This window comes from Bombus fervidus, chromosome 5 (assembly GCF_041682495.2).
Source record: "Bombus fervidus isolate BK054 chromosome 5, iyBomFerv1, whole genome shotgun sequence".
Lineage (NCBI taxonomy): Eukaryota > Metazoa > Arthropoda > Insecta > Hymenoptera > Apidae > Bombus > Bombus fervidus.
Window position 1 is genome coordinate 16,853,314 of NC_091521.1, and position 25,628 is coordinate 16,878,941.

The 25,628-nt window shown below is 38.5% G+C and overlaps 1 protein-coding gene across 2 annotated transcripts in view; it reads left to right on the top strand.

Moving 5' to 3' along the window:
- Con (leucine rich repeat protein connectin) overlaps positions 1–18,042 on the top strand; it is a 355,327-nt gene extending 337,285 nt beyond the window's left edge. For both annotated transcript variants that reach the window (XM_072003046.1, XM_072003047.1), the window contains 3 exons: positions 10,211–10,396; positions 12,743–12,867; positions 14,971–18,042. In XM_072003046.1, the coding sequence (XP_071859147.1) occupies positions 10,211–10,396; positions 12,743–12,867; positions 14,971–15,219 (560 nt within the window). In that variant the 3' untranslated portion in view covers positions 15,220–18,042. The remainder of the gene's footprint in view (positions 1–10,210; positions 10,397–12,742; positions 12,868–14,970) is intronic.
- The last annotated feature ends 7,586 nt before the right edge of the window (positions 18,043–25,628 follow it).

Consider the following 25,628-nt stretch of genomic DNA (forward strand, 5'->3'; position numbering starts at 1 on the left):
AATCACAATTATTCCACTTAGCTGTTGTACCATCCGGTTGAAATACAACGGTGCCTGTAATTACGTGAACAGAAATCGTTGGACGTCGATGTAATGGCGATTGGCCTCGACCATTCAGCTTGCATGGTTTACTTTTTTATATGGGTCGATCTTCCAGTTCTATTTAGGATTTTCGTAGTCGTAATAAAGTAGGATATAACTTAATGGGGGAAATTAAAGTTACTTGAAATGCAGAAGAGACAACTAACGATGAATTCAGAAAGAAATATTGCGAAATAAATATTATGAAATAAAAATTGCTTGGCTTTCGTAAATTTCGCGATCTTACGAATTATCTATCTTCGGGCAATAATTTTATTCTTCCAAAATTTCCCCACTTATTCGCTCGTTATTTTATATTTTTACCACGTTCTAATCTCTCGGAAGAGCTTAATATTCCAATTTAAACAGCCACCAACGATTATTCGTAGCGAAATGCACTGCATTTATTTATTATTACCCTCGGATGATCTAATCGTCGCTAAAAATGGAACGCAATTTTTAACTAAACCGCTCTAAAGATGTCCTTTCTCTTTCGCTAGTGTGAACGTTAGAACATTCACGATTGGAAGAATATTTGTGAGAAAGAAGCCCGGAATTAGATTCCATCTCTGCTAACCGAAAGCCTCAAAGGAAACACACGGAACCACCCGGCAAACGAAATCATCCGCCATCGTTCCCTCTGTTCGAGCCTAGCCGTTTCTCTGTTCCAGTCTGACCCAGAACCTCCACAGATCTTCGAAAAACGCCCGACGAAACCAACCGGAAGAAAGAGGAAAAAACAAGGAAAAAGGAGACGAAGTAGAAGATAGGAAAAAGAGAAATGACAGAGAGAAGAAACGAGAATCGTGCAATAAAGAGGGATCCGGTTAAAGATTCGCTGGACGTACGTAGATGAAAATTCCAAAGTCAAGAGAGGAACGACCGAGGATAAGGAGAGCCGGCCTGAAAGGGTGGATCGAGGGGAAGAAGTGAAACGTTTCCCTCCTTTCTCTATTTCCCTCCGCGAGGAGAGGACTCTGCCGTTTTTCATTCCGGAAGATCGATCCTCGATGCCTTCTGCCTGGCCTGGAAGGATCAAAAGGACCACGAAGAGCTCTGGAAAGAAAGGAAAACGAAGAAGGAGCGTATCACCGTTGAGCGAAGAGACGAGACGACGAGACGTGTTCTCCAAGATGGTGTGCGTAACAATAATCAAATACCGCGGGGAGAGTCTCACCCCGTGGGAAATAAAGTTCGATAGCAACGGAAAGCGAGGATTTCATACGGCGAAAGCGATCGAGAGATACAAACGTAAGCGTAAAACGTTCGCTTATGCTTGTTAGCAGTAAAGCGTGCTAAGATGATTTATCCTCGTAATTTGACGAGGGTTTTGACGAGTTCGTTCGTTGGAATCTCTTCGGTATTAGAGGCGTTGAATGGACACGATTAGTCTTCGTTCTTCGTTTCTTGGAAAAATCACAGCGACGAGTGAACGGTAAATGACAGATCGCCGTTAAAAATGATTACTTTGGCTGGAACTTTCAACGAAGAATCATATTTAACATATAAATTTTTTAGAAACGATCGATATCACGTTCCCTTTCAACCAAATGAAACCCGGTTTAAAAGTGAAATTAATCATTGGTAAAAAGCAAAATCATAGTAATGAAAGGGCTACATACCGAATACGTCGCTTTGTATCGAATAAACGTACCTTTGATACGATGCCAATGAACTGAACGACAGACGATGTATTCGTTTTCCTTTATAAAACAAAATTTTATAAATTCTTCCGACAGGATAAGAAGGATTGGTCTTCGAAGGGTTAATCACTTCGTACTTTCCATACGATATTCGAATGGATAACCCAAAAACACGAAACGAATGCGATTAGTTGTACTATGTTGTAACATACAGTTCTCTCTCTTAACACGTCGCAAACCATTTTGAGCTTGCCAAGTGGCAACTGAACAGGAAGTCATTAAGAATCTCGGATTAACATCGCCGTTATAATTGAAGTTAGTTTGCTGCAGTTTATAGACCTCCGCGCTCGTGTTAAACGTGCCAGTATCAGGTGCAAAGTATATAATAGAGTCGCAGTCATTATTATCCAGATACTGCAACTGAAGTTTCCCAAATCCCTTATCCTCTCCTGACCTTATATCGAATCCGAAGGAAGTAAATGCACGGAAGGACCGGATATTACCCGATTCGCAAAAGTTACCATTCTAGGAGCAACTTCTCACATGAATCGTACGACGCTATATTTTTCAAGTTTTCATCTAATATCCATTTAATTTCATTTTATTTGTCCTATTACTTTTACCGTTACTTTACTTTGCTATTTATTTAGTTTACTGGATAGACTTTTGCTTCAATTTACTATTTACTTTACTAAATAGCTTTAGCTTTACCTCGTTTTACTATTCGCTTTACAAGTTCGTAATCTTCGCGTCTCGCTACAATCATTTTGATCTCTACTTTCTTCTCATAAATCATTTCGATCGTTTTCCATTTTGCAATTTTATTAACTTCCAATTATTCGTTATCCTTCTTCCACGTTTTTTATCATTTCCTATTTTTTAATCTTATAGTTTCTAATTGCCAGGTACATCCCCTTTTGAATTTTCTCCGAGCTTGGATTATTCTTCGCTTTACAATTTTGTCATTCTCGTTCGCTCGTTCCTCTTATTCTTTGCTTTACATTTACCATTCGTTGGTACTCTTGTGACTTTTTTAGAATACCAAGAGCCAATCATTTTTCAGTCTATAATTTCGTAACTTTCAGTTCTTCTTTACTCTTTCCACAATTTTTCCATAATTGTAATCACCTTTTTACTCTGATACTTCATACTTTGCGATATCTCGTCCAATTTCGTTCACAATTTTAATCGCTTTTGTACATAAATTCATAATTTTTCTACTCCTCGGGGGTATATCGAATTTTCTCACGATTTTAATCATTTTCAATTATATAACATTTTCAAAGTTCGCCACGTCGAAACGAAAGAGGTGGAACGATACTGTTAATTCTCTTTGAAGAACAAGTTCCTCGTGGTTTCTCCCGCAACTCTGATAATAATCTTTACGCGAAAACTCGACGATCGGTTTGACGATCGTTTGTTCCGTCTCATCGCAGCGCGGATCGCTCGAAGGCTTTCACTAGATCATCCGTAAGAACTATCTTTCCCAGAACCGTGTCTGCTCACGGCAGTTTCATCCGCCAACTAGAAATCAAAATCTGATTGAAATCCTGTGCACCGTCAAAGTTCTTGCCGTGTATCAAAGAGAGGTCGTAACGCGTTCTTTATAATCGCAACGAGCTACGAGCTTTTCCAAACATCTTTTGTGAACCGAGTTTTCATCAGCTTGAAACACGTTGATTGATTACCGTCGGTGAAACGTCTCTGATCTTTCGTTCCGCTTTCGATAATTCTGCACGCGTACAAATTTTCATCACGAAACGTGTATCTTAACCAAAACATTGGTGAAAGAAAAATAGAAAGCAACTAAAGTAAATTTTATTTAGAACAACAACTCTGAGAATAATTGCTACTTTATTCTTACTGGTGCGCGAATATTTATGCGGTTTTGGAAAATTTAAAGCTGTAGACAGTCGTGTAATATACAAAAATACATGAAATATCAAAATACAAAAATAAAGCGATATTATTAGGTTGTCCGAAAAGTGTCTTTCTTTGTACAAACATGAAACCTAATCTGTCAAACGTTGTGATCTTTAACTTGATAGAACAAAATGGATCATACGTAATTCGACAAAATAATATAAAACAAAAAACGTTGTACGTCTATTACTTCCTCATAAAACGAAAGACACTTTTCGGACGACCTAATAAATAAATCAGACCAAAGTATAATTACTGGAAGATTGCTAAGAGTTTAAGACTGATCTTGCACTAACCGTTTAAGTAATTAATCCATAGTTCACGCAATGAAGAGTAAAGAGCAACCTTAGATGGAATAAATGTAAGGAAAGCAGATGTGTAAAATTTGGATAAAGTTACGTGGAAAATAGGAAGCTGCGTGAAGCCGAAACGCAAGCGATAATAAATACAAATATAATATAAATTATCCAAAGTAAAATACTGGTTTAATATTTAGCGAACGAAGCAAATCTCTGGTATAACTTCCACTTCTTTAATCGCGTTAGCGAAAGAAATGAGCTGGCATAAAAATCCACCGTTTAATTATTACGATATCCCTGAGAAAAATTCTTCTATAACCTATATAACTTTTCGCTGTACTTGGCGCGAGCACGTTCTTCCAAGGTAGAGGGAGGAGTATTCATTCGCTTTCATCTCGATAGAATCGACGATCGGTTCTCGATATTGCCCTCTATCTCAATCGGGCAAGACTGCGATGAGAAAACACTCGTAGCACGCTCGAAAAAGGGAAACGCTGCTCGTTCGCCTTGTCTTCTCTTTCTCTACGGCATCTTGCGTAGTGGAAGACTCTTCTACTGGATGATATCGCTGATTGAAAGCGGTTTGTGCCGTTCGATGCACTACAAAACCGTCTAGAACGAGTACAAGCATTGGCAAGTAAAGATTCAAGCTAAAGTAAAGTACACCGAAACGAATAAAAGCATGGAAAAATCGTAGATCTTAGGAAAATCTCAACGATATTCTTCGTTTCTTTTGTTTCTCCGTTTTCTTCGATTTTTAATACGTTTATGAATTCCGTATTTCGAGGTTCGGTCAATGAGAATTTCTAGCCAGCACAGGAATATTTCAAAGGTTTTTCGTGATAGCTTTAGAATTACTTTTGCAGATGTTCTCAGGAGCGAAGAGTTTATTGGGATTTTGTCGGATCGTTAGGACTTTTAAAAGAATTTTTCGAACGGTTCACAGGTGCTACTGAAAGAAGTAATTTTCTGAGTAGTAGCTTTGTTTGTTCCATTTTCTTTCCTTTTTTTTTTCTTTCTTTTTTTTTTTTTTTTTTTTTCTAGGCGTGCTTTATCTTCCGGGATTATTATCGAGTCAATGCTTTAAAGTTGCTTTTAGAAATACACCTGTTTGGGAATGGTTTACAAGATTGAAGTTTAATCTTTCGAACAATCGATATTTGAAAATGAAATGCTGTCAGGCATTCGCCCAGTCTTACGAATAATTTCTCAATAAGCCACTCGTTTTCTCTGCTTTCCTTTTTCCGCTTACCTTGTTTACGTCTATCGCGCGGGAAAATACACACAACCTACGGAGAAAATATTTGCGACAGTTCAAAGGCGGAAAAAGTAGCTACGGAACACTCTGCACTCTTTTGATCCTTCGCCCCTCGTCTCAGAATTTCGTCTGGACATTGTCAACTCGATTGAAAATAGTTCTCGTCGAAGATCGCTCGAACAGCGGATGAAAGAATTCTAAGACGTCGCTAGGAATTATCCGTTGTCTTTTAATAAGAATAATGAAATAATGAAACAATTCGTGCGGCCTATCGAAAATTGTCACCCGCTTGCCCTCTTTTTCTTTTTCATTCGAACGATTTCCGGCGAAAATGTTCGCCTTAAATAAGTAAAAATAGCGGAGGACGCGCGTCGTTTCTCTCTAACTTTCTTGCAATTCGAACATTCGAACGATGATTCGAGCATAATTGCACTCAGTATGCGAACCAAGCGAAAACGTTGAAAATCGAAAGATTGACCCGTTTGATACCGTAAATTTCCTGTGTATAATCGGCGCGGCTTCCGACGGAAAATTATTCTATAGGCATGCTGTTAAATGTCGCTATTAAATCTGCGCGCAACGATGAAGTGGTCGCGTTCAAACGGCTATCCTGTTTCATTTTCGGCTCGTTTGAAATCGTTGAATAAATTTTGATTGCCACGTCTCGGTATGGAACGCGTGGCTACCGATAATCGCCGATGAAACGATTCGGCAGAATTTTCCTCTTCACCGACGAAGGAAATTGAGAAGAACGCGTACCCGTGGATTTTGAAATATTAGAAAAATTCAACTTCGATTTCTTGCTTGTCGATTCGGATTTTAATCAAGTTTAATAATTTGAATAAGAGTAATCGATCGAGCACTGGGGAAAAAGACTGATTATAAAGGTGATAAAATAATGTACAATACGAATATTTACGAGAAAAAGTAAAAAGTAAAAACTAAAAGCTATCTCTCTTCGTGTTTAATAAATTCTTTGCACAAAAGGCGAACCTACACTGTAGCAATTTCATCGGCAGCGCACAACAGACAAATCACGGCAAAAATACTTAGAATGCAGGCAATAACCGTCAAGCAGAGAAGCAACGTTGCCTGTACGAAGAAAACACGAAAACGAGCCACGAGATTTAACCCTATACAAGTTCATGCTCGAAGGGAGACAACTTATTCAATTTTGTCGCTCATCCGGAAACAGCACGTCCCTATTCTGACCTGTATTTTCCTTGATTCCGCGATGAATCAGGCAGGATCGCGTTCCAGCAAACGAGATCCGTCCTCCAGATCTCTTTATATTATTTCGTTATTCTTTCGCGAGTCGAGCCCACGAGTCCGCTTGTTTCGCCAGGTTGGCCTTTCAATTTTCAGCGCACTATCCCGCTAACACAACGCGAGGTACTAGAAAATGTCGGCTATGAAAGATGCAGGAAGAACGAGTAGAGAGCAACGAGCTCTGCCGTTCTACTCCTCGTTTGTAACTCGTCGCTGGACGAGCCAACGGAAGCAATCAGCGACGATAATATCGTTTCACCTGCCTGGAGACGAATTTCTATGCTAATTCCCCCTCCATCCAGCGAATTTCGATCGCTTGCATTTTTTAAACGTTCCTAGACACGCTCTTTTCTTGGTATTGTCAATTCTTTCTATAGTTTTCTTGATCTTGTCTCTTCTTCAATTTATGTCCCTTGTGGAAGATACGAAACATTTGAAAGTTACAGTACTTTTTTCGTTTCTATAAAAGTTCTTATTTCGTAAGTATAGAAAAAGTATAAAGCCTCTTAAGAGTCGTTATAATTATCAATTCAAAGGTTGCTGATATTAAAATACTAAAACTAGAATTTTCACCGTTTTATCTTCTTATATTTTCTTTTAACAGCGAGGTTCTCTATACTCGATGATCGAACTGTTTTATCAATTAATGGAAATATTTCTATGCGTTTTTTCTATTTGTTAAAAGATCTTATTTAGATACGGCGCTTGTTTCACCGTAGAAGCTAAAATTCGTTTGCGTAAGACTCTACATAAATCATTCTTTCGTTTACAAAATCTTGATAAATAGGTTCGAAGCTGTGCCTCTTTGAACACTTTATTTTCATGGAATCCTTAACTTTTTTATTTACGAGATTGCCTTCTTTATTTCGACGAGCTCGTGGACATTGTAAATTTAGCGAACGTTCTGTTTTCTTAGGAGTTTTACCTCTTTTCTTGAAAGTTATCTCTTCGTGGAAAGTTTCAGAAACCTGCGGGTAATGTTCATGAGAATATGAAAAAATGGAATATCGCTGAGAAATAAATTTTATAGTATTTTCGGCAAATAAAGACGACCGATTCTAATAATTTGATTTTTCAATGCGCTAAAAAATTGCGATCCGATCGCGTTACGATAATTTCCACGCGTCTACTTAAATCTCTGGGAAAAATTTCCGCAAAAATGGGAGCCGGTGAAAAACTTGCAGAAAAAATTTTCCATTTTTTTCACGATTCCATTATTTTGATCTGTGAAAAAGTAATCCAGAGGAACGAGACTTTAATAAAAAAAATACAAAAGTTGCCATTTCCTCGTCGCAATTCCATCATTCTAATCCTCTGTACAAAAATAAGCGAAATGAACGAAATAAACAAAAAGCCTGGTAAAAGATTAGAAAACTCTTATTTTCTATCCTACAACTCCGCTATTCTCTCTGACTTTTTGAAAAAATTGCATCATGACGTTTTTCTTTTTTCTTTTCTTTCTTTCACTCTTACAGGTACCAATACATCTCGTAGCGTGTCAAATTTTTAAAAATCCGATAGGCAACACGATAGTTTCATCTTTCTCCTCTTACTGTGGTTTCGTCGTTCCAAAAAAAAAAAAAAATGAAGTTCGATGATTTCTACCGTTGTCTCGTTAAGAGTAGTTAGCGAGGTTCGAGATACGTGAATTTAAACGGATGTATCGCGAAGCCGAGCCACGTAACAATGAAAGTACGATAAATGGAGATTGAAGAGACAGAGACGGTTGTCTTGGCTCGTCTTCAGTCACCGCTTCTGCTGTTATTATGAGTCATTATGAGCTTCAAAGCTGGAATATGGAACAAGTTACTATATACGCGACTCGCTCTCATTGTTTCGAGTGCCGCTTTAAAATAATTGCTAAGCGCCATTGTCCACGCAACAATCACCACGCTCGTATCCATTACATTCACAGAAGCGAGGTGTTGTCTTGCGCTAATCCTTCTTCACTGAATTCGAAAATGAAACGACCAACTTTAATAGCATTCTTTCTTCCTTCGCTCTTCGTCATCGCGGTGGGCAGAGGAGAAAGAAAAAAGAAAGCGGAGAAGAAAAGATATCCACGCTACTTTCCCGTAAATGACAATGAATTTTCTGTAATTTTGTAGCTGCTCTCCGGGGAATCGCGTACTCTGTGGAGGTACAGAATGTCCGAAAAATTAATCCCTTCCTTTGTTTTTTAATAACTTGTAACGTTGTATCGGGAATTTGTTACTCTATACAGATGCACTGCAGATTTGATATTTCTCGTGTGTATATTTTTCGCATCGAACATTTTTCCATTGTGTTTATCAAAATCGAGAAATCAATAGTTACACGAAAGGGAACAAAATGGAAGATAAAAAGGTAAAAAAAATGAGATGAAAACTGTATTCGAATCTCGTATTTTTCCCAGGATTATTTTCATCGGAGGATTTTGTTATCTCTTAATTTCATATAAATTTCATGGATGTCTGAATCGGCAAGGTTTTCTCGCGATTCTCAGACAACATGAAAACATTCCCAACGCTCGTGGGAGTGAAAACAAATAGAACTCATTAAAATGGGCCGAGGGAATCGTGTGTAATCGGCGAAACTCCTGGCGAGCCGAACTTCGCTATGGAAATTCCACAAGAGTGGCGAACATAAAGAAGCTCTTAGAGGTAGAACGCGTGCAAAGTCGAAAAGCCGGTCTCTAGTCGGCTTTTCGTTCCTCGTGTCCGGTTGTATATGGACGACACACCGCAATCGCATGAATTTCTGAGGACCACAGGGGACAAAATTCTGGAGAAGCTTCCCCTCTGCTAGGAATGTATTATTAAACAATTAATTACAATGGTCAGCACGCGGTCTCCCATCCCTTGTAGCCCAGCCAGATCATTCTTGAATTATTTCAGTGCAGACAGTTGCGACTCTTCGCCGCTGAATTACGATGTTGCCACGTATTCGAATTAACATAGTAACGAACGGTATTTTCGCCGAGAATGGTTTATTTCATTTCATTTCTTGATTATCCTCTTAAAAGGGAAAAGTATACGCAAATTTTACATCTAAATTAACTGTTACTTGCAATTCGATGGATCTAATAGGGTTCTTCGAGTTTTTTAAATTAACGTAGTATTAATTTTTGAAAAATAACTATACCAACTTTAATTTACAACTAAGAGAACTAACAAGATTCTTCGGGTGTTTGTATTTTCTAATAGTATCGATATATCTTCGATTTGTTGTATTTTTTTCCTCTAAAGTCTTGAACCTTTCCATTCCACTGGATACTATTGGGTTGGCAACTAAATGATTATGGATTTTGTCATTAGGTGGTATTGACAAAATCCGCGATCACTCGGTTGCCAAACCAATATATATTTGAAAAGTTCCTTTCGTTTAATAAGGAAATAATAGACGCACAATGTTTTTTGTCTTATATTAATTTATTGAATTATGCACGACCATAATAATAGGAATATAACGAAATGGATCGTACGTAATTCGATAAAATAATATAAAACAGAAATTGTTGTTCGTCTATTATCACTTTACGAAACGAAAGAAACTTTCCGGACAACCTAATGCTATTACCAAAGGTAGGATAATTGTGAAAGCTCGTTAGTGATATTATTAAATTTCTCAATGAAATCAGAGTATTCCCGAACTTTCTCTAGCATTGCTGCGTCCTTTTCCAATGAACGACAGCGTGGAAACACGTTAAGACGAGGGTCCATCTAATCAAACATCCACCGCCGGTGTCTCGGTTTCAGGCAATAAACTGATCTGCGACTGCAAGCTGGCATGGATCTGGGGCCTGAGGAACGAGACGAAGAACGTAAAGCTGCGGGAGTCCCTGGAGGAGCTCACTTGCTTCCTGGAGAGCAATAACGCAACGCTGAAGATCAACAACGACGACCTCGAATGGAACGAAGCGCTCGAAATTGCACGGAACTCAGGTAGGTTCAAGGTGCTTACACGCTTTTCGTTTCTACTGTCTGCCCGTTCAATTTTCTTGGACATTCTGCTAGCCAGATTTTCGTCTTAGACCCACTTCTATCTTTCTGTAAAACTATGTAACAGCGTTGATGAAGTTTTACGACGTTGAGAGTCACGCGTTGATAGTATTAATGCGGATATTCGGTAATAGCGAAACAAGAAAGCGAGAAGTTTGTAATAAAACAGCGAGTAATAAAGCAAAGTAACGAAATGAAGAAAATGTTGGAGAGGTGAGTTTTACGAATCGCGAGTCGCCTGATAAATTAGATAAAATGTTGCAAGTAAATTTTACAAAGTCGACACAAGTTGAGGTAAAGTTGAGTAAATTTGTAAAAGAAAAGTCTACAACCTATGCATTTTGTAAATGTAACAGCGAGCTTTTTCTCAGATAGTAGCACGAAAATGAAACGCGTAACGTGATTGAACACGCGTGAATCGTGCTTTATGATCCCGTTATTCCTATTCGGATATTAATCTTTCATCGTTCAAAATATTATCTTTCATCGTGAACAAGAAAGCATCGAGGACAGTGGGCTGAATTCGTCCAAGTGCATTTCCCTCATTGTAACGAATGAATAAGGCTTGCTTCTTAGGATCTTCCATTGTCCGCTAGGATGGCTCCTTTCGCTACATTGTTTTCGCAGTTCATGGTAAACGTTACTTCGTACCGAATATTTGGATCGAGTTCTGATTGTCTGAGATACAGAAGAAGAGGTATTTTAACCATCTCGTTGGCCAAATTTATTTCGATTCGCCAAAAATTAAAAAGAAAAACTTCGACTAATTATTCGTAGTAAAAGTTCATCTACTCGAATCTAGTTTCGTGGATGCTTTAGATTAAAGCGTACAATATTTTTATCGTTAAACGGAAAAAAAGGAATATTATTTTACGAAACTATCGGAACGCGATATGTGTACTGTGTATAGATGGATTTTTAATCGATACATTTGAAAAGAAAAAAAACAATCGTTTCTGTTTATTAGCCGCTTTGTGCAAAATTGAATCGCAAGAACACCTGTTTCGCGTTACAGTTTCTTTCAATTGGTACAAAGTCTGCCGGAATATTAACCTTTATAACGACCAGCCATAACGTAAATCACGAATCCATTAAATTCATTTATTTTGCTGGTGCGTCACGTTTGCTATTACTGCCAGATACGAATAAAGGCTCGAAAAATAAAATGAAAAACAAAAAAAAAAAAAAGAGCGAACACCGCTTGGAGACAAAGGAGCTTTCGTTTCATTGTAAACCATATCGACAAATGATATTATATTAAATTTTGTTCCATTGTTTCGTTGCACCTAGTAGCCGCATTATATCGCACAGGATAAAATTTCATAAAACAAATATTTTATAATAATTCCCTGTGTCTGAACGATATCATCTGACAGCTAATAATTAGTTGAATTAATTGAATTAATGACAAAATTTAATATCCAGGGCATAAAATTGCGGTTGAAAGCGAACGCTAAATAAATTAATTAACGTTCGAGATATCGAGGGAAATTTTACAGTTTCGTTGTTCGTCTCTGCGATCTAATTTTTCAGAATTAAATTACAACGTTTTCCGTTCAATGATCAAATTCACCGTCGTACGAAATCTTTAATAATCCAGCCGATGCTTGGACTTACCGATATCTAGAACGTTTAATCAGTACCCGACCAATAAAATAGAATTTCCGATATTCCACTCGTTGTTAGAGACCTTCGGAATTTCGAATTTCAAATTCTCTGTTCGATAATCGAATCCTTCAAAAGGAATATTTGGTATCGGTTTAATTGATCGATATTCCTCGAGAGCATTTCAATTTCCTAGCAATCGGTTACAAATGAAAATGTAGTTATTCTCTTTAAAAGCAGACAGGCAAATTATATGTCGCTTAAAATGAAAATACGGAAAATTAACGTGACAGTAGGCGTGCATAAATTAAAAGAAAAAAGAAGGATATCGAAATTTTCACATTTCTAACAAGTAGACGACTTTTTTACAACGAGAACCACGATCGTCCTTTAATTTTCGTTTTGCTACACTTTCAACGACATTCCATTTTACTAAAATGATCAAAGAAAGGGATCCTAAGATTCTCGCGACGATAGTTACGCGGACCACGTTGTAGATCCTTTTTCAAACAAAAAGTTTCCGTTTTATTTCGCTTTATCTACGACATGTCAACCCCTTTTCTCCTCTCTATTTCATTTCGGGATATAGAAGACCAAGAAAGGAAACAGCAACAATCTAGAACGCATTTTCGACGACTGTTCGATATGCATTTTGTTCGAATTTTCGATTCTCTGCTGTTACAGAGGAATATCGCACCGGGAGCTTGAGAGACGGCAGCATCGAGGACGACGACGCCTACTTGGGCGACGAATACGAGAGCAAAGATGGATACGAGGATTCTTCCTCGAATTCCGATTTTCAGCCAAAGGTAAGATATACGTTTACCTTCTATATTTTTCTTCCTGCCATCGAAGGGAACGGGATCAATTTCGCCCCAATTCCATCACCACGTTTCTTCGAATCTGTCGTTGAATTAAGGGACGAATAACCTGTCGCCATTATATTTTATGTTACGTTCGTCGCGCCTGGCATGTTAATATCGCGTATCACGTAATATTTATTTACAATTTCTACAACGTCTTTTTTCTTCTTTCTTCGTGAACAATTTTGATATTCGCGAATATTTCTCTGTCGATAGCCAGTATTAGATTGTCCGGAAAGTGTCTTTCTTTCGCAAACAGTGCACCTTCGCACAAACGTGAAACCAAGTCTGTGAAATGTTTATCTCGACAGAATGAAATGGATCGTACGTAATTCGACAAAATAATATAAAACAAACAACGTTGTGCGTCTATTGTTTCCTCGTAAAACGGAAGAAACAATAGGTTTTTGGACAAGCTAATATTTTAAGGAAATCTTCGATTTTCACCACACCGTTTACCGATCGTGTATTTAAGCGAACAAAGTGTTACGTTGATCCAATGTCGACTCTAATTTCGGTAACCTGATTTTATTTTTATTTTATTTCATATTATCTTACGTACGAACAGATATCCGCACCGTAAGCAAACCGTACACGTCGTGTAAATGTCGCGAGAGAAGATTTTCAAACTGCTTGAATCGCATATCCAAGTGTCGCGATAAAATGTATCGGATGTTCAAGAGACGCGCGACCGAATTAAAACATGTAGCAAAATCGTCTGGAATTTCACGAAACGCTCCGTACCACCGACATGGGCGCGAAACACTGTCTGGTTATGAAACGCTGTTATAAAGTTTCTTATCACGAAGGGACCTTTGGTTTCGCCGGTTTTTTCGACGTGCTTGGAATTTCTCGGAGACTATTTTTTATTTAAACGTCCAACGAAAGCATAGGATAAGCTGACCAGGCACGACGATATTTGGGAAAAAGCACAAGTAAAATCAACACTTTATTCGAAATAGCGTAACTTATTTTTCTGCGTGACGAAAGGCATTTATTTATTCGTACTGCTCTTCTTTTTATCGTTTAATAAAAATGTATCGCGCCATGAAGTTTCAAGCGAACAATTTAACAAACTGTGAAATTTGTTTAACGAAACGCCGCATTCTATTTTTATATACAATTAAAACTGGCCAAAGCACTCGGCCACGTTTCTCGCCACTCGATTTATTCTCAAAATATGTACGCATCGACTCACTTGTCAAAATAATGCCGCGACTAAAGTTTTAATTCGTCCGTTCGTTTCCAGCGAACAAAAAAAAATCGAACCATCGAATGTTTCTGATGTTGCTTTTAGTTGCGCCCGAAATGAGAAAAGCTTTCTGAATCGTGAACGGAGGTTAAACGCGCGGTGTGTATCAGCGTTCCACGTATAAACTCAATGTCTAATAAGATTCGAGAAGAAGTATCGAAATATCATTTATTCGCGTATTTATAAAATAAGCAAAAAGTAAAAAAGAAAGAGCAAGAAGCGGCGAAAGTTTTATCAATTGCGCCAACTTTCTCGATACCAGTCTCTTGCATACTTTCCAGTGATCCTTTCGAAGAAGGCGAGAAACTACAACCAACATCGTTCGAATTCCATACAGTCGTAAGGAAATGTTATTTATACAAATAGAAATTCTAACACTGTCGTAGGAATTTTATTCCTATTTTATTATTAGTAGACGGAATTGTCTAATCGTAAGAATATTCCTCTAAAAAAAAAAAAAAAAGAAAAAAATAAGAAAAATAAGAAAACGTTAATCAAAAGAAGGTATTATATTCGTAAAAATCGTAACGTGGACAATTCTTTCGTCAAGATGGAATAACTTAATCTCGCGAAACGCTTAGAACAAGTTCGCGGAGCACCGGTTACTGAACCATTGGCATATAGCAACGCGTGACGGTGAGCGATAGAGAGCACTAATTCCCTTACCCAGTGTCGTCTCGCTAATCATCTTTCCAGCTCTGCACAGTGCTTTAATTTAAGCTTACAAGAATGTCACTTCACCCTGGAACCGCAGCCATCCCCGACTAAAACACCCTTCTTCGTGCATACTGTTACAGGTGCAGATGGTGGAGGGTAAACTGTGCTACGTGAAGAACCTATTCGACTTGAAACTAGAAGAGCTGCCGTGCCCGGAGCCCTCGAGGGAGGATTTAATGGCGTCCGAACAACCTTCGAGTCGCCATGAGAATGCTCGTGTCGGCTCCTCGGGTTCCATATGGTTTTCGTCTTCGCCTGACCTCGTTCGTCTCGACCTGTCCGTCCTCCTATGCTCTCTGCTCCTGTTTCTGTCGGTTCTGTTCACGTAGAAGCGGCTATGTTCGCCGGACGACCCAGCAAACAGATCGGAAAGACGGCCCGTGCACGAGGACGAGGACGGTTCTCGCTATTCCGAAACATAAGAGCGTGCATAATCGAATCGCGCGAGGTGTGTATGTGTGTGTATCGTCGCGTGCGTTCTCACCGGTGTTCTCCAAGGTTTGACGCGTCTCGAACGATCCTTCTTGCCGAGGTATTTTTATTTTCTCACTTCGAACAAGCTTTCTCCGCCGTCGTCGCTTGGCAACATAGATTTTATGGATATTCGCAGAGTATTTGGTATTCTTCCGGTGGAAGGAATTCGTTGTAGCAAGGATCGTTGGCTAAAGGGTACTATCTCGCCGAATTCGAGCTTTGGCGCGAGATCAAGCGATGTATCGAGTTTCTGGAATTTTTAGCGATGGAATAATCTGGTTGACAACGTTCCTCGATGAGACGGAGCGAGTTCCAAGCCTTGGGAAATTTATGGCCAACGAAGGGGCAATCGATGCGAGGTTTTACTCCACGAGTTTAGGAATTACGTATTCCAACATTTTTCAACGTGTTTCAATTTCAACGAGCTTTTATGTTTCTAAATTGCAACAAAGGCTCGGACAACTCCATGATCCGTAGTCTTCTTGTAAAAATGAAAAAAAAAAAAAAAACAATCAATCTGGCATGGCAAACGTTACGTATCTCGATCGAGCTCTTCTTTCCACCGCTATCCGCGAAATCTAACTAAACCAATGAAACTTACAAGCGTGAGAACTTGAACACGATGAAACGGACGACTCGAGAAACGTCGATCGTCAGTTTCAGCCAACAAGAAGCCGAGGTGAGTGATAGGAACTTCGAGGCGACGACGAGCGAAACATCAATTTGGCTGTTCTCGTAAATGAAGAAGCGTTCGAGTCGCGTCAAAACCGTGCCGAAACGATCGACGGATCGTTCGCGAGACCGGATTCCACCTATGCACGGTGAGGAGAATTTTGAAGCGCGTGCTGTCGGACGTCGACGAGACTCGAATCGGATTTATCGAGCGCGATCTCGCGAGATGACACGGAGCACGCTTGGAATATAATATATGTATCTTCGAGGGGAAAAACACGTTCGATTCACGTTTTTCTACGCACGGACTCGTTATCGCCGCGTACGTTTACAAGCTGCTTAACCAGCTGGCACTTTTCAGTGACCATTTTGTATTATTGACTTTTCGACGTACTTTTATTCTCCATAATGGAGTCCCTTTTTCGAACGATCGATTATTAAATATAAACTCGTGTTTTTCGCGCGACTTTTTCATTAGCTCGCTCGATTATAGAGAACGTTTGTACATAATTGGTCGGGAATAGTCTTCGTGTGCTTTATGGCCGATCTTTCGTATCTTTTCCTCGGTTTTTTACACGCGTCTCATGTCAAGATTTATTATCGGTCGGGAAGGTGTCGGGAAAATCAAGGGATTCGAAGGAAAATTGGTACAGGTGATAAAACGCCCTTAACCGATAAGAAAACCCTCTCGAGGCTCGATGTTTCGTAGGTCGTAGAAAGAATTATTCTCTTTAATAATTGATAACGGTAGATATAAATCTTGTCTAGAATTTATGTAAGTAGAACATAGGATTAGTATCGATGATTATAATTTAGTTAATTAATCCTTTTAGCGATTTTACTCTGTTTAATGTTCTTTTTTTTTTTTCTACATGTTTACCGCGGAAGGAACAGCCTTTCTCAGGAAAAATGGGAAAAATGTCTTCGAAAACTATCAATAAGTAAATTACAGACTGCATTATCGATCACGTAGATATCTAATTTTGACTAATTTCCATCGAATGATCAATCAGCGATAACTTAACAACATTAATTGGATATAAATTCGCAAATGGAAATGGGAATCCGCGATCGGGTTGCAATCGACGAAATTACAGCCTCTGATGAACTTCCACCGATATCTGTTCATTTTATCAATCACAGAGTACCCCTTACTAATTAATTCAATTACATATCATCAAAGAATTCGAAACTGCCTCTTTCAATTCTGTCGTATTTCCAGATTTTCACCGAACGCTTTTTTACTGTTAAAATCCACGAAAATCGTTTTATCCGCGATGCAATTTTTCCTATATTAGATTCTAGCAGGATAAGAGAAAAAAAAAAAGGAGCAAGAAGAAGTAAGAAATATCGATATCACGTAATTTCCAACTTTGAAAACGTTACCATATATTTCCAATTAACCAAATATATCGAACGTATCTAAAATCGTCGATATCGCCAATCTTAAAATATTACCACAAATATTCTCAAGCTAAACTTTTTAAATATATCGTGAACGTTTCTCATACTTGTATGTATTTTTCGATTCGCACGAAGACTATTCCAACCGAGTCTGATTCATCGTTGCTTAAATCTACATACACATATACGTGCGCACACAGAGACACATGTACACATGTAAGATTGTTTCCACGAGTTGGCAATTTCTGGCCAGCCGCGTCCTCGCGAGGCTCTCGGAAGTTCGACGGGAACGGAAGTTGACCGAGGAGACGATCCACCCCAAAGCTTAGTCAATTCCCCGTGCAATCGCGCCGGTTTTATCGTTGTGGATCAATCTCCACTCTCTTACTCCCTCTCTCTCTCTCTCTCTCTCTCTCTCTCTCTCTCTTTCTCACTCTCTCTCTCTCTCTCTCTCTCTGTAAACGCACAAAATCCCCTGGAAAACCGCAACGGTAGATCCATCTCGATATGTAGAAACGATTATCGAACACTGTTAACGTTTCTCTGGATTGCTTCAGAGATAGTTTTAGGGACACTGACGCTAGTATCGATAGCGTTGGACTTTGACGCTGGAGGAGGAATGGGGGCAATCTGATCTCGTAATTGTCTCACAAATTCATTTGCGACAAATGTGAAATTTTGTCTTTTTATTTCTTCTAGTAGCGAGATGCGTCTGCGATAGGGTGAGAATTGATATTTAGTTGAGATTTAAGTCTATAGAAATGCTGAAGCTAATTAAAACGACATTGGCTATATGGTGGAATTTGCAGGCTGCGAGAGAAAGGACGATTGAAATTCGACCATTTTTTTGGAAATGCTGAAATAGATTTCGAATAGGAGATGAAAGATATTTGTTGGAAATTGAAACATAGATTTACAAGAGACGTTAATTGAAACGGCATTGCTTGTGGTATGAAATTACAAACGATACTGGAGGAAGACTAGAAAAGAGTGGATCGTGACTGGGAAATTTATTTCTGGCATAAAGACGGAATACAGTTGCGACCGTTGATTTATAGATCACGCGGTCAAATCAGCGTAGAAAAGGAAAAAAACAGATGTTTGATCGTTAATTTTTTTTCATAATCGATTTAAGAGTTGTACGATGTAACAGAAGTAAAAATACTTTATATATTTTAATCTATTGTACAATATTAGCGAAATTACGAATAGTAAGGGAGATTTTGGTGGAGATTTAGGTGCGAGTTTCTAACCACCTGTTTCGGATTAACCGAAACTGACCCGGAAAATGAGATTTCGCTATCGATTTATCACCTCTACCCCAAAACTAAACCTAACACAGACCTAATTTAAAGCTCATTCATTAACCTGCGTTTCACCAAAGTGAAATACGAACTAGCTTTTTAATAACTTCCAACCTATCTCTCGAATTTAAGATATATTAATCTATCGTTTACTAAAAAAAAAAAAAAAAAAAATCAGTCGACGATGAAAGTTAATAAAGTAATTCGTATCTCTGAAAACATCGGTGTGCGATACCCGGCAATCGGAAAAATCCGTCATACGTTTCCAAACAGGTCGCGGTCTCTGAAAACTTTCGAGCGGAAATCCGCCCATCTGGAAACATCGGTTCCTCGCGATCGAGCTGAAAGTCTCGCGCTCGCGTATTCCTCCTCCAGCTGCATAATTCGCAGCAGCAAGGACGAATCGAATTCCCCAAGTGAATCGTGTTTCGAGAGCTTCGCGCGGTTTCGCGACATCCAATGAATAAATTAGCACAGTCTCGAGTTATCACAGGGCAGAGGATGATCCGGCAAATCCTTCGTCTCCGTAGCTAGCTTAATTACGCCGCTAATTGAACGTCAGACAATCGAGGGAAAGAAGGAAGGAGCGAGTGAACTGATCGTTCGCGACGATATCACACAGCGAATCGTCTTTTCTTTTCTATTAGAGCCGCGGAGAGCAAACGAGACGATAAAAGAACGAAACGCGCGACGGTCGAAAGAAACGGCTATAGTTTCTTATTGTACGATAGAGAAGCTGTGTTCTAGATTGGACGAGTAGGTACCTGTGTTTTGCTTCTCGACCGACCCCTCAGTGCCATCCCTTAGCTGTTAACTTATTATTCGTAGAGATTAGGTTTTATCGAGGTTCGAACGAGCAGGATAGTTCGGTTAGAATTTTATCAGCAAGTTTCTGCGTTTTGGGAGAATTGCAGGGAAATTGGTGGCAGTGGAGTTTCGATCATCCCGCGTTTCGAATTATAAATTCTTGGAAAGTTGTGAATTTTGGAGAAGCAGCGAAATACTGAAATTGTTGAAGAAACGAGCGGACATTGAAGGATAATTTATCTTTGCATTTCTGGAGATAAAAATCGCTGAGATTGGCATTTTCGTCGTTCTTGCTTTCGAATGAAAGTTTTCTAAAGATTTACGTTGCGAAGGAGGGAAATATCGTGGTGAAATCGTTCGAGCGAACGTTCGACAACTTATATCGTTGTTATTTTAATGCTTTATTTATTTAGCTGCGTGTTTTTAGGGTTTGCGAAAATTATTATTAACAGATGATGCTGGTAGCTTAACTGCGTTAGTAAAATATCAGCGTGAAATTCTATATGAATAAAGTTACGTAAGTAAACAATCATGGTATCGAAAATTTGAGTCACGCGCGTTGCACTTTGTCAACGGATTAATCGGCTTTGCGTAACGGGAGCCAGCTCACACAATCGACATTGTTTACCCAATCCATATTCGTTGGATCGATGGTCTTTTTCGCTTTGTTCTAAAAAGAAAAGCCGGACGAACAATTTTATATCGAAACCTATAAAAATAGTCACTCGATAAAACTTGCAAAAGCTTCTATATTTAGGAAATACCGTTTCGGAAGGTTAGACCATAGAATTTACTTCCTTCGATCGCTCAAATAAACAACGAAAGATAAAAATATCGTACTCGTCTACCGTCTACTCATCTACCATCGTACGATCGTAAAAATTCTCCAGACAGAAATTAAAATCTAATTTTCAATTCTTAATTCTATTCGAATAATAATTCGATCCTACAATACTCTGCATCTCCGAGCTTATTCGATCGCAAAATTTCTCCCATCGATATACGTTTGCCGCGTTGTTAAGAAAACACAAAACTAAGAGCGACAGGTGACAAAAAGATGTCGAAACTCGATTCTCCCGCCAGTTGATCCGAACGACTTTCCCAAAAAATGCGGAAGAATCAGCTGATACGGTATAATAGGCGTACGTCTAAGTTCTCCTTCTAATCATACGTTTACGTTAATTTAAAGCGTCTGTCTACCAAGAAACAAACGAGAAAGTCGAGCATTTACGCGCACGAATGAAACGAAATTGAAAAGAAACGTAAAGCTTCGTATCGTGCTTTATCTTTCATTTTTTTTCCTCGTAAGGTAGCCCGCGCGTCGCTTTTATCGTAACGCGAAACGATCGAAGATAAAATGGCGTGTAGGGTCGAAAGGAACAATCGAAACGACGAGCACCCCTTGATAACGGCGGACGAACGATTGATAACGTGGAGTATCGCTTGCCCCGCGCGATCTAGAGAAAGAAAGTAGAAAAATGGAGAATTATCGATGATGTTGAGATTGTTTGTCATAGTATATGCGTTATCATATATATAGTATCGCGATATATAGTATATGAATGGTCGGACTGCAAAATGACCTTGGCTGCAGAGGATGGGATTGGTGAGTTGATGGAGAAAATTCGATTATAGCGCGCACTGAAAACAGGCCTCGATGCATTAAGGGACAACGTTGCATTTACACAACGTCGTTTTTCCGTCAATTTACGTTGTTGCGTTCCGGTGTTTTCAACATCGAAGTTGCGAACCGAGATACCAAAAATTTATTTCGTCCTATCTACGATGAAATATGTAGGCCATACAAGCTTACGAGGGTCGAGGAAGTCAGAAATCTTCCCGACTTACGTACAGAGATCCGAGTTTCGTATTTTTACGAATTATCTATCATCGTAGTACGCTTCTCTGTCTATGTCAGACAAAGTTTTTCAATTATTCGACTATTTCAAGATTCGATTGTTTCAAGATCTCGTTCGATATTATTCCTTAATCGATGTTGATCCTTAATCGGTTGAGCGAGCAACGTGTAGAAAACGGAACGTAGATTCTGAAGGAACAACCATTTTTTCTATTCTTCTTCTACTTCCCGGTATTATAAAGGAGGAAAAATGGAGCGCGAGACGAGATGAGAAAATTTAGGGAACGTTCTTTCCTTTTCTCCTTTACTCTTCTTCCTTCTTTTCCATTTTTCTCTCTTTTTTTTTTTTTTTTTGTTGCAGACTCGGAAGAAAATAATTTAAGACAAATGATTTAGATGAAAAAGTTTGAGGTAGGCGAACTGGATTCTTTTGCTAGGGATGATCTTGAGATTGGGACGAGCGAGCGAAGCTGCTGGGTAACGAAAGGATTGGGGGATTTGACCGACTAAGATCGAATGAAAAATACGTTTTCTCGGAGATTTCTTGAGATAGAGATTCGGTAGAATTCAAGGCGACCCTGAGGACAACACGTAGCATCGGGCGAATCAAAATTGAACAATGTGCGAGTCAAATCTTTAGACGTTAGAAGATAATTAAAATTGGGAAACGTGAACGAGAGCAAGTAGTAGAGATGGTGGTATCCGTGAAACGAAACTGATCGTTCTATTCGATATTTTCGATCAATCTCAAGATCCTCTTGCCAACGTAGCATCAGTCACAAGACCTAAGAGTACGAAGTTCCATAAACGAGTCTCCCGGTTTCTCGTCTTGGACCGCGTCGTCTTACCCTAATCCAATTCTTTCTCATTGTCATTGTTCTTCGCCGACTTCATTGTATATCGTCATCCATGCGTCCTGCACGATGGCATTTTGTGGCACGACGTCTGTTGTCGATGGAGACGCACGCACGCGTACGAAGGGAGACAAAAGAGATACAACAAAACGAAGCTAAAACAAAAGTAAACGAAAATGAAAAACCAAGGGACGAATAAAATTGTGTACCAAACGGGGTTGTCGCGTGCGCCACGTTATTTCAAAAAAAAAAAAAGAAAGGAATTACCAACTATTAAAGATTGCGGATATTTATGCAAATCCATATTTTTATTTGTCCGATTGAAGATGAATTATTAACGGGATTTGTTTCGCCTATTAAATACGTATTAAAAATTACGTTACGTATTAACATTATTATTATCAATCGACCGTGAATATTTTATATATTTACGCATGTTATGTGCGCTTTACGCGGTTTTTATATAATTTTATATTTTCCATAAATGCATAAAAATCCGCAGTTTATTAGTAACGAAAAAGTTAAAGGAAAATCCCATGAACGCACCGATAGCCGATTTCCCATGTTTCACGTGTGCGTGGAGCGTTCTCGCTCGAATCGAGGATATAAAAAATGTTCTAGAAAACGTTCCGAGTTTTTTCAATGATTCTCGATGAGCATAGGATATAAAAGAAAAGGAAAAAAACGATATCTTCTAAGCTAGGCTTAAGTACGATTCTGTCTAAAAGAAAAATAACAAAAAGGTCTGTCTATCTGTCCCTCTCTCTCTCTCTCTCTCCCCTCTCTCTCTCTCTCTCTCCCCCTCTCTCGCTCTCTTTCACACGAGTATAAGACACACGTACATACATACATACATATACATCCATACATTACACACAGTCACAAAACATACGAATTCTCTGGAAAAAAATATTAAGCTCGTAGGTAAACCAAAGATAAGGAAAGTTCGGTGTTAGTCGTTAGGAAAGCTCATTAACACAACCGGATATTCATCGTCCGCCTTTGATCGATCACGTCTTTTAAAAGCAGAATTAATACTCGAGTCATTACCGAGGAGCTGTAGAGCCAATCGCTCAAAAATCGCTCCGATCAGAGAGAAAAGAAAAAAAAAAATGTGAAAGATATAAGAGAATATAGTATAAGCACGTTCGATTCTTGTATTGTATTTAAATGAGAGGAGGGGCCATTTTAAACGTCGTCGAGCGAACGACGACGATACGGTCCCCCGTTTTTTAGCCGTAAGATCGTACGAATCTTGTTTCCGTTTCGTATTATTAAGAAAGAAAAGAAATAATTATTCGACGAAACAAAACGAAACTTTACGATTCGTGATCGAAATCGTGTGAATTTCGGTTTTCGTATTATCAACACGGAAAGAAGAAATTATTCAACGACGAGATTCGACGAGTTTCGTTTAGTTTCGTATTGTGTAAAAATAAAAGAAAAAAAAAAAAAAAAAAAGAAAGGAAAAAGAAAACTGTTTAACGAAAAACACAGCGAAATTTTGTGACTTCCGTATTTTTTCTTTTTTCTTTTTTCTTTCGTTACGCGTAAGTAATTACGGCGAATTGTCGTTGTTTCTATTTAAAAAGAGGATAAAACGCGGAGACGATCAGACGCCGAATTCTCGCAAATCGTGTCGTACGTGTGTATGTATACGGCACACGAGGTTGTCATCGATACTTTTGCCGTCATGCGTACAATCATATACACCTGTCCAAAGAGAGTAAGTACGCACGTACGTATGGGTTCTTTCTCACACCGAGTGATTCTAATTTTTAAGCTAACACACGAGCGTGAGTGCGCTACGATATAAGTTCTAAGGTTTTGAATATTGTACTACTTATGAATTCACTGTCAAGCCGTAATATGTATTATATGTTCTTTTGTAAGATCTAAACGATAAATAAATAAATCGTCGAGAAAGAAGAACGTTGCGAAATGTATATCTTTGCCTGCTGGAATATCGATTACCTTCGAGAATGAGAGAATCATTTCCAAAAACATGTTTCGATAACTTTTCCAATTATTATCCTTCGTCCGTCTATCTATGGACTTTACTTACTACCTTGCTACTTATGGCCGAAGCAAAATATTATTTTTACCTTTTCTACTGTATCTTTACTTGCCTTTGTTATCTCGACTTTATTTTGTTATCTCGCCTTTGTTTCATTTTATTAGAAAGTCTCGAACAAGAGGGACATCGACGTTTATTCATTTTTATTTACAATTAAAAAAGCTTTATAGATACACATACATATTATAAAATATTATGATACGATAGAATCGAGTTTTAAAACTTAAAACGCGATAGCAAAATCAGTTGTTCACGAAATTCTATGAACCTACACTTTTTTAAATTATAAATTTATTAACTCGTACAATTATACATTGTTGCTCTAAATTGACAAAGATGTCTGGATTCTTACGAGCCTTGCCTTTCCTGGTTATTGCATTTCCTGCTTTGTAATTTCCTTTTTTAAGATCGAGCAAATATTAAACGGAAGCAATTTAACGAGATCAAAGGTTGCCAGTGGCTTGATAAGAGTCGAAGCGGAAAACTGGAATACGAGACGACCATGGGATACGTCATTTCAGACACATTAGAAAATAAATAAATGTTGAAATACAACGATATTTCACGCATAGGCATAGGTACCCTTACATAGACATCCACACAGGCATTTGAACAGGACACTTACACAGGTCATACTCATTACTGTATGAGTGGGGTTCAAAGTATTTAAAGGATCATGGGTTACTACCTAAGTCTAGTCTGAAAGTAATTGGCCAACAATCAACGATTCTTGCACATGTTGTTAATTATATCACTCGCTTGTATACATCAGGTTCTATAGTTGTGTTTATTATTTCAACATAAACATTGTGTCTTCCACAGATTATTAATCTCAACTTCAAGATTAAATTCTAACAATAAATAATGAAATTAGTAAATCGCACGTGATTCTATAATCTGTTTATCCTACGACAAACGTGCATTCGCTAATTCCATGCCTGATGCGCATTTAAGTGGCATATTTATTCCGTGAATCACGCGACTAATTTCGAAATAATGGTAACACATTAAATCCATAGCATTTTTGTTTAACCTCGTTAAAATATCTTGAAAATACTTCGTTCTCGGTTCTTATCTATTACTATTTTCGTTCCCTTGGTTTTTTGATTCCTACATAATGTTTATAATTTTATTTAAATATCTGTGTATTATAGGAGACTTTTTATCGGTTAAAAAAACATTTTAGCATTAACTTGGCAAACTTTGAAGCACGCGATAATCGACTTCCTGCGACTCGAGCGAAGCTGTCCCGATTTCAACTGTTCGTCGCAATACATAATCGTCTGAG